Genomic DNA, 10,672 nt, shown 5'->3' with positions numbered 1-10,672 from the left:
GTGGCCCGCCAACATTGTGTAAGCCAAAGTACCATTACGTGTACCTTGTATGACAACCGCTGCCATCCCTGTTGAATCCTCGTTAGCCGCTTTTACGTCGTCTCTGTAGAGCTGTACCATGGCAAACCAGGAGATGATGTTGGTTCATGGCCGGTATCCTCGTTCTATAACACAAACTGCACCCAATTATTAACTGGTTCTTTATTCATAAACAAAGAGCTACTTAACTTAAGCTTCTACGTCCTGTGGTCCCCTTCGTAGCGTACTTTGTACTTCAATAGCAGTGAGGCTAAATTGGTCTATATAAGATCATGTTCGCTACAGGCTGCCTGATTCTAAGCTAGAGACTGTGACTGCAGCTCCGTCTCGGTGACATGCTAGAACTCACACGGCATACAGACTAGAGATGGGCAAAGTCGTTCATCCTTGGTAACTAGTTCACTGGTGATCGCTCTTTTTTGAGAACCGTCCATTTTTACTCGCTCACCGTTCACTGTGCTTGGTACATGGTTCTTATGAAAAACTGAAAATTACTAGCATAGGTGACTGAAGGTGGAAGGCGCCAAGAGGGAGACTTGCCTCCAATGGCTCTGAGCACTATGGGACTTAACAGCTGTGGTCATCAGTCCCCTAGAACTTAGAACTACTTAAACCTAACTAACCTAAGGACATCACACACATCCATGCCCGAGGCAGGATTCGAACCTGCGACCGTAGCAGTCGCGCGGTTCCGGACTGCGCGCCTAGAACCGCGAGACCACCGCGGCCGGCAGACTTGCCTCCCCCCTGGAGTACAGAGTTATTATTCATAACAGAATTCTCACAAACTTGTAATTTTCGTGATTCTGCAAAACATCTCGTTTAGCCAACTGTACCGCTATGTGGCTGATTGCAGTGAAATAATATAAGGTGGCGCACGAAAAACCGGCCCCGAGTACAAACTGCTCGCCAATTATGCACGATTTGTTGACCGCTACGAGCAGGATAGATAAGCATTTGAAGGCAGTGAAGAAATAACAAATAAGCTAAAGAAAACAACTTCGAAACAATAGATGACGATTGGTAAGCGACAATGAGCAGTCCAGTACTCGGGGCCGATTTTTCGTGCGCCACCCTGTGTCACTGAAATAATATTGTAGGAGTTTTCATATTCTCTTTACAGAATGTGACACTATACACTCGATTACGAAGCGCGGGCTTCATTCGGTTGTAAGTCGGTCTCCTTTCCATAACAACGAACATGCTCCTTTACCTTAGATAAAAAAAAAGACGGAAAATGTCGGCTCGTCTATGCCGTGCCGACGTCCTTTGCATATGTAATAAGAAAAAATCTTGCCTTTTTACAAGTATTTCTTCTGCTGTTTATTGAAACACTGAAGTAAGCTGATACTCCGTTTTGTTACCTGAAAAGAGGTATGTATTACACACCAAGTAATTTTTATGTAGTTTACGTAATTATAAAATACATTTTAATTAACGGTCGTGGACGTTGAATAGAATACGAAAAGAACCAGAAGTTCAGAGTTCAAAAAAGGTTTGAAACAAATCTAGAATGGACGTTGGAAGCGAACGAAACGAACAACAACTCAATACTGAACTATGAGCAGTCGGCAGTGGAACTGCGAAGAGTGGCCACGCGAAGAAGTACGAGTCCAGCCGAGCGAGACCGAGACCGAGACAGACGGGAACGGGACCGAGGCTGGAACGAGACCAGTTGACGTGCCGTTGCGGGAACGAGACCGACCGTTTCCCGTTCCCGGGAACTATAAGTAGAAAGCCGTGACCGAAGTGAACTATGAAAGACCATTCCTTAGAATTCGTTCCTTGTTCGCTCCGTTCATCTTGGTGAACCGTTCCTTTGGACCCATTAGTTCGCGAACGACCCACCCCTAGTACAGACTAGTACTATTTCGAGCTAACTGGAACTAACAGGACTAAGTGGTCCTCCAGTCCGCGGAGGCGACCCTAAATACTGTTGGCTGACAGGGCGTTGGCGGCGCGTTTCCAGTAAGTCTGTCGCTGGTCTCTATCGATCTTCTTGTGACCTCTATGCTGCTTGGTGGGTTGGCGCCAGCTTAACGACAGCGCAATTGCTATCCCATGGAGGCCTGTTTGAACATCTGTTGTGACCTAGACGCAATGCAGGTCTGTTTTGTGTTCTGGGATTATTTTTTGTTGTTTCACACACACTGTCCATTTCCAGACACATGTTCACAGAACATTTTTTCCTCCTTTCCAGTTATGAATCTGTATCTGCCCCTGCAGTTTGTCAGTTTCATTAATTTTCACCTTCTCTGGCGTACATCTAACATCACTGTCAGTCAGTAATGAGCCGAATAACTGCTTGCATAAGGGCTGGAGGGGGACGAAAGCGTTATTGACTTGCTCAACTTGTGAAGCTCTTTCTCTCGAATAAATCATCCAGTTTTTTCTGAAAATGTAATAGTTTGTTTGTCTTTACATATACTTCACATCTTCCGAATTCAGTCCCATTTGGAATATCCCTTCGTGGTGCGTCGTTTCTTTACCTTAGGGTGTATATATGAGTTTCGGTCGTCTCTGACGTGAACCTCCTTCCCATCCTGCCCACATGCCACCCCACTCCCTGCGCTCAGCTACGCATGTTCCCAGAGACGCTGCCAGATGGAGTGCAGCCAGAAGGACGCAGTGTGGCCACTGAGCGCCGTCCAGCGGGGCCTGCGGGTTCTGGGTCTCTGGTCCCCGTCCCAGGCCCGGCGGCTCCCCCAGCTGCTGGCGCTGTGCTGTGTGATGGCCGCCCACGCCTTCCTGCTGCTCACCAACAACGGCAGCCTCATCATGGACACGCCGTCGGACCTGCCGCAGCTCTCCTTCACAGCCTACAACTCGCTCACCGTCATCGGCCTCACAGCAAAGGTCGGCCACTGGAGCACCGCTACCTGCAGCACACCACTCACCTCCAAAGCAAAACTCTGCACCGGCACCTGGAAGTTTCTGTAGTCTTGTCAGCTCTGTCAGTCTAATCTTAGAAAACTATACTCTGATGCACGTCTTCTTACACTGAGTGTCAAGTAAAGCACCAACAAGAAAGTACACTGAAGAGCCAAAGAAACTGGTACACCTGCTAAATATCGTGTAGCACACCCGCGAGCACGTAGAAGTGCTGCAACAAGTCGTGGCATGACTCTACTAATGTCTGAAATAGTGCTGGAGGGCACTGACACCATGAATCGTGCAAGGCTGTCCAAAAACCCGTAAGAGTACGACGGAGTGGAGATCTCTCAGCAACAGCAAGTTGCAAGGCATCCCAGATATACTCAATAATTTTCATGACTAGGGAATTTGGTGACCAGCGGAAGTGTTTAAACACAGAAATGTGTTCTTGGAGCCACTCTGTAGCAATTCTGTACGTTTGGGGTGTCGCATTGTCCTGCTGTAATTGCCCAAGTACGTCGGAATGCACAATGGACATAAATGGATGCAAGTGATCGGACAGGATGCTTACGTATGTTTCACCTGTCAGAGTCGTATCTAGACATATAAGCGGTCACATATCACTCCAACTGCACACGCCCAACACCATTACATAGCCTTCACCAGCTGGAACAGTCCTCTGCTGAGATGTAGGGTCCATGGATTTATGAGATTTTCTCCATACCCGTACACGTCCATCCGCTCAATACAATTTGAAACGAGACTCGTCCGACCAGGCAACATGTTTCCAATCACCAACAGTCCAGTGTCAGTGTTGACGGGTCCAGGCGAGGCGTAAAATTTTGTGTCGTGCAGTCGTAAAGGGTACAGCAGTAGGCCTTCGGCTCTGAAAGCCCATATCGAAGATGTTTCGTTGAAACGTTAGCTCGCTAACATTTGCTGATGGCCTAACATTGAAATCTGGAGCAATTTGCGGAAGCATTGCACTCCTGAGACGTTGAACGATTGTCTTCAAACGTCGTTAGTCGCGTTGTTGCAGGATCTTTTTCCGGTCGCAACGATCTCGAAGATTTGATCTTTTACCCGATTCCTGATATTCACGGTACGGTCATGAAATGGTCGAACAGGAAAGTCCTAACTTCATCGTTACCTCGGAGATGCTGTGTCCAATCGCTCGTGCGCCGACTATAACACTGCATTCAGACTCACTTAAATCTGGATAACCTGCCGTTGTAGCAGCGGTAACCGATCTAACAACTGTGTCAAACACTTGTTGTCTTATATGGGGGCTGCCGACCGTAACGCCGTATGCTGCCTGTTTTCATATCTATATATTTGGCGCTTCAGTGTATGTGATTTCTCTTTCCTTTTCACTCACATATCTGGAGACAAATGTCACGAAATGTGCGAAAGACTTAACACTTCTGATAAAAATGATAAACGTAAGTCACCCAAACCAGACATCACGCAATATTCCGCATGTGTAAACTTACAAATCGTTACGAGAGTCATTGACTATCTACACTCCAATACACCCCTTATAACCCAATGTTGATCACTTAACACCATGGAAATACGCTATCTGAAATTTGGCCATAACATGAGATCCCAAGTTGTGGAATTGCTATAATATCAGTTAACAATTATATTTTAAAAAACTGATAACGAAAATGTTACGAAGGGAACGCTACCTACTTTAAACGGAATCCAAATCAAAATAAACTGGCGATTTATTACGAAAGTTCAACTTCTTACACAAGAAAGCCAACATATTAAAATACAAATCTAACATGACAGACTATTAAACAGTACAAGTATGACGTCTGGGGAAGGATAATGGATTCAAGCTGCACATTCCCCCAATGTTGTGAATAAACCGCACGAATCTGAATTTTTTTATGCAGTGGTTGGTTATCCGAACTAAAGTGAAGAGAACCTATCTTCTTAACTGCAATCTAATGGCACTGTGGCGTCGATGTACTCTTATAAAGTTGTAAACTCCCCCCTAACGAAGCGGTGCTGCACAATATGCTCACCAGTCTCTTGTCATCTCAGTGGAGGTGAAGAATGGGTCAGCACCAGATCTGCACCAAGCCGGAATCTGCGGATCGCGCTAAGTCACCGGGACGTTGTCCCAGCGCAGTACACCAGAATGATAGTCACCTCACGAACCGACACCGTCTCTAAGACGACCAATTCCAGAGTGTTCACGATCATGCGTTTCTGCATTCGACTCCCCTGTCTGCGCCAGCAATGCAGCAAAAACCGATCAGGAAAAATGATATTTACTTCTGTCAAATGACACGAAACTTCAGTGTTAAATAATTTCCCACCATGGAATATATCTATTATTTTGTGTTCCAAAAATGAACAGCAGAGAAAGAAGTGATGACACTTTCTGCAGGACCTGACCATCATTTTGCAGGACAATGCTCAAGCACATACAGTGCAAGCTGTCACTGATTTGTTTGACTGATGGGGCTGCTAAGTGTGTACGATCTACTGCACTCCCCTGACTTAAGCTCTCGTGAGTTCAACTAGATTTCTAAACTGAAGGAAACACTTCACGGCTACAAATTCGTCGGGTAATAGACCGCGTCGCTCGAACTATTAACACAACTGGCACTGCTAAGAGTATCCTACGACTTCCACATCGCTGGCAACGGGCTATACACAATGCTGGAGACTACTTTGGAGGTCAGTAAAACTTTGAAACAAGTGTCTGTTTTGTACAAGCTGTAATTAAATAGTTGCCACTGTTAAAGTTCCAACCCTCGTAAAACAAAGTTAAATCTGTATTTGATGTCAACAAATATATCTTCTTCAGAAACGCTTTTCTTGCCATTACTAGCCTACGTTTCGGCCGTCATCAGTTATTATGGTGTCCAAAGAGCAAAACTTATCTATTACTTGAAGTGCCTCGTTTCCTAATCTAATTCCCTCAGCTTCACCTAATTGAATTAGACAACATTCCATTAACATTGTTTTGCTTTTGTTAATGTTCATTTTATATCCTCCTTTCAAGACAGTATCCATTCCGTTCAACTACTCTCCCACGTCCTTTGCTGTTTTTGACTGAATTACAATGTCATCGGCAAACATCAAAGTTTTTATACCTGTTACCTGGCCTTTAATTCCTACTCCAAATTTTTCGTTGGTTTCCTTTACTGTGTGTTCAATATACAGTCTGAATAACATCAGCGATGGCTACAACAATGTGCCGGTCGGGGTGGCCGAGCGGTTCTAGGCGCTACAGTCTGGAACCTCGCGGCCGCCACGGTCGCAGGTTCGAACCCTGCCTCGGGCATGGATGTGTCTGATGTCCTTAGTTTTGTTAGGTTTAAGTAGTTCTAAGTTCTAGGGGACTGATGACCTCAGAAGTTAAGTCCCATAGTGCTCAGAGCCATTTGAACCACTTTTTTTTTACAACCATGTCTCGCTCCCTTCTCAGCTATTTACAACCATGTCTCGCTCTCTTCTCTGCTACTAGTTCCCTTTCATGTTCTTCGATTCTTATAACTGCCGTCTGGTTCCTGTACAAGTTGTAAATAGCCTTTCACTGCCTATATTTTACCTCTGCTGATTTTAGAATTTCGAACAGAGTATTTCAGTCAACATTGCCAAAAGCTTTCTCTAAGGCTCAAATGCTATAAACGTAGGTTCACCTTTCCTTAACCCATCTTCCTAGAGAATTCGTCGGGCCATATTATGTCACGTGTTTCTACATTTCTCCGGAATCCGAAGTGCTCTTCTCCAAAGTCGGCTTCTATCAGTTTTTGCGTTCTGTAAAGAATTAGTATTAGCATTTTGCCAACTATAACTTATTAAGCTGAAAGTTTGGTAATATTCACGCCTGTCAGCACCTGCTTTCTTTGGAATTGAAATTTTTGTATTCTTATTATAGTCTGAGGGTATTTCGCCTGTCTCCTACATCTTGCACACCAGATGGAAGATTTTCGTCAGGGCTGGATATCCCAAGGCTATCAGTAGTTCCACTCCTGGGATCTTTCAGTGCTCTGTAAAATACTTCTCGCAGTGTCAAACGTCCCTTCATCTACGTCCTCATCCACTTCTAAAATGCTGCCTAGCCGTTTTGCACTTCCTGTCAGTCTCATTTTATAGACTCTTGAATTCCCTTTCGCCTGTCTCATTTACTGCTGTAAGTAGGCTGTTTATGTTTTCTTTATGTAAGTAGGCTGTTTAGGTTCTTATATTGGTAACGCCGCCGCCACGTAGCGCTCTCTGTATGAAAATGAAATCACTGGCTGTGCTGTGTGCAGTCTGTGGCTAGTTTGCATTGTTGTCTGCCATTGTAGAGGGGCAGCTGGAAGTTAACAGCGCGTAGCGTTGGGCAGTTGGAGGTGAGCCGCCAGCAGTGGTGGATGTGGGGAGAGAGATGGCGGAGATTTGTAATTTGTCATGAACTGATATATTTATATATGATGATATCAAGGTAAATACATTGTTTGTTCTCTACTAATATCTTTCATTTGCTAACTATCCCTATCAGTAGTTAGTGCCTTCCATAGTTTGAATCTTTTATTTAGCTGGCAGTAGTGGCGCTCGCTGTATTGCAGTAGCTTGAGCAGCGAAGATTTTTGTGAGGTAAGTGATTTGTGAAAGGTATAGTTTAATGTTAGTCAGGGCCATTCTTTTGTAGGGAATTTTGAAAGTCAGATTGCGTTGCGCTAACAAAAACATTGTGTGTCAGTTTAAGCACAGTCATGTATAATTGTTCAAAGGGGACGTTTCACTGCATTTTTATTTTCTCCAATCATTTTCAAATGTGTGTGGATTTCTAAGGGACCAAACTGCGGAGGTCATCGGTCCCTAGACTTACACACTACTTAAACTAACTAATACTAAGAACAACACACACACACCCATGCCCGAGGAAGGGCTCGAGCCACCGGCGGGAGGGGCCGCGCAGTCCGTGACATGACACCTCAAACCGCGCGGCCATTTGGCGCGGCTCTCCTTTCATCATTTAAATACCTCCTGTGTTACCCAAGGATTTCTACTAGGCCTTGTCTTTTTACCTATTTGATTCTCTGCTGCCTTCACTATTCCATCTCTCAAAACTATCCATTCGTGTTCTACTGCATTCCTTTCCTCTGCTCTTGTCAATCGTTGCTTAATGCTCCCTCTGAAACTGTCGACAATCTCTGGTTCTTTCAACTTATCCAAATCCCATCTCCATAATTTCCTACCTTTTTGCAATTCCGTCAGTTTTAATCAATAGTTCATAACGAATTCATTGTAATCATAGTCCACATATGTCTCTGGAAACGTCTTACAACTTAAAAGCTGGTTCCGAAATCTCTGTCTTACCATTATAAACCAATATGAAACCTTCCTATGTCTCCAGTCTCTTCCACGTATACAACCGTCTTTAAGGATTCTTAAACCAAGCGTTAGGATGGTTAAACTACGCTCTGTACAAAATTCTACTAGGCATCGTCCTCTTTCATTCCTTTTCCCCAGTCCACATTCACCTACTATTTCTCCTTCTCTTACTTTTCCTAATATCGAATTCCAACCCTCCATCGCAGTTAAATTTTCGTCTCCCTTAACTATCCGAATAATTTCTTTTATCTCGTCATACATTTCTGCAATGTCATAATGTTTTATGTAAACTTAACTTTTGTGTACTGCCTGACGGCAGGTCTTTTCATGGGGGAAGCCTCGTCAGAGAGGTCCACCGCATGAGCGTCTAGGGAAGTGATTCCAATGGTGGTTTCCCGTTACCTTCCACTGATGATGATGAAATGATAATGAGGACAACACAACACCCAGTCCCTGAGCGGAGAGAATCTCCGACCCAGCCGGGAATCGAACCCAGGCCCCATTGCGTGACAGACCGACGCGCTGACCACTCAGCTATCGGGGTGGATATGTTTTATGTAATTAACTAATAAACATCAAATGCTGCGTTATAGGCTTCTAACTCAAAAACTGCTGTGAAATGCTGTTTCTAGGGACAATTATCACAAATTTCTCCTACTGGGGCAGTTCCCAAAACCGAGCGGGGTGGCGCAGTGCACACTTAACTTGCATTCGGGAGTACGACGGTTCAAATCACCAACCGGCCATCTAAATTCAGGTTTGCCATGCTTTCACTAATTCGCTCAAGGCAAATGCCGGGACGGTTCCCTCGCAAAGGTTACGGCCAATTTCCTTCCCCATCCTTCCTTGATCCGAGCTTGTGCTCCGTCTCTTAATGACCTCGGTGTCGACGTGAGGTTAAACCTTGTTTGTCCGGTTTTTACAGATCCCAAATACAGCCCTGCGTTTAAAGTGTCCATCAGACTTGGCGTTCCATCGAAAAATGTCACACTGCTGATGTTGTAAACGCATGCTACCACGTTAAGGTGACGCGCTGAATGGGAGCCCTCGGCTGTGCAGGTGGTGTCTTTCCCGCTGGAAGGCGCCAGGCTGTCGCGGATGCTGCAGCTGCTGGCCGAGGCTCGCCGGCGCTTCCCCGACTCCGAGGGCCGCCGCGACCACCACCACCACATGGCCCTCAGGCTGCATCGTTTCCTGCAGGTATTCCTATCTCCTGCAGGAGCAGCTCAGCCACTGAGCTGGTTATACCCGTCAGTGCGGCTGTGAAGGAGCCGTGCAGCTGCTGCATCTCTTTGGCGTTCATCTACATCTACATTTATACTCCGCAAGCCACCAAATGGTGTGTGGCGGAGGGCACTTTACGTGCCACTGTCATTACCTCCCTTTCCTGTTCCAGTCGCGTATGGTTCGCGGGAAGAACGACTGCCGGAAAGTCTTCGTGCGCGCTCGAATCTCTCTAATTTTACATTCGTGATCTTCTTCGGAGATATAAGTAGGGGGAAGCAATATATTTGATACCTCATCCAGAAACGCACCCTCTCGAAATCTGGACGGCAAGCTACACCACGATGCAGAGCGCCTCTCTTGCAGAGTCTGCCACTTGACTTTGCTAAACATCTCCGTAACGCTATCACGCTTACCAAATAACCCTGTGACGAAATGCGCCGCTCTTCTTTGGATCTTCTCTGTCTGCTCCGTCAACCCGGCCTGGTACGGATCCCACACTGATGAGCAATACTCAAGTATAGGTCGAACGAGTGTTTTGTAAGCCACCTCCTTTGTTGGTGGACTACATTTTCTACTGACTCTCCCAATGAATCTCAACCTGGCACCCGCCTTACCAACAATTAATTTTGTATGATCATTCCACTTCAAATCGTTCCTGACGCATACTCCCTGATATTTTAGAGAAGTAACTGCTACCAATGTCTGTTCCGCTATCATATAATCATGCAATAAAGGATTCTTCTTTCTATTTATTCTCAATACACTACATTTGTCTATGTTAAGGGTCAGTTGCCACTCCCTGCGCCAAGTGCCTATCTGCTGCAGATCTTCCTGCGTTTCGCTGCAATTTTCTAATGCTGCAGCTTCTCTGTATACTAAACCATCATCCGCGAAAAGCCGCATGCAACTTCCAACACTATGTACTAAGTCATTTATATATATTGTGGAAAGCAATAGTCCCATAACACTCCCCTGTGGCACGCCAGAGGTTACTTTAACGTCTCTAGACGTCTCTCCATTGAGAACAAAATGTTGTGCTCCGTTTGCTAAAAACTCTTCAATCCAGCCACACAGCTGGTCTGATATTCCGTAGTCTCTTACTTTGTTTATCAGACAACAGAGCAGAACTGTACCGAACGCCTTCCGGAAGTCAAGGAAAATGGCATCTACCTGGGAGCCTGTATCC

General features: G+C 45.4%; 1 protein-coding gene across 1 annotated transcript in view; it reads left to right on the top strand.

Moving 5' to 3' along the window:
* Positions 1–2,643: 2,643 nt before the first annotated feature.
* LOC124712224 overlaps positions 2,644–10,672 on the top strand; it is a 59,150-nt gene continuing 51,121 nt past the window's right edge. The window contains exons 1-2 of the mRNA XM_047242518.1: positions 2,644–2,895; positions 9,319–9,459. Of these exons, the coding sequence (XP_047098474.1) occupies positions 2,644–2,895; positions 9,319–9,459 (393 nt within the window). The remainder of the gene's footprint in view (positions 2,896–9,318; positions 9,460–10,672) is intronic.

The sequence above is a fragment of the Schistocerca piceifrons genome, chromosome 8, assembly GCF_021461385.2.
Source record: "Schistocerca piceifrons isolate TAMUIC-IGC-003096 chromosome 8, iqSchPice1.1, whole genome shotgun sequence".
Classification (NCBI taxonomy): Eukaryota; Metazoa; Arthropoda; class Insecta; order Orthoptera; family Acrididae; genus Schistocerca; species Schistocerca piceifrons.
This window is presented reverse-complemented; position numbering and strand designations above follow the sequence as displayed.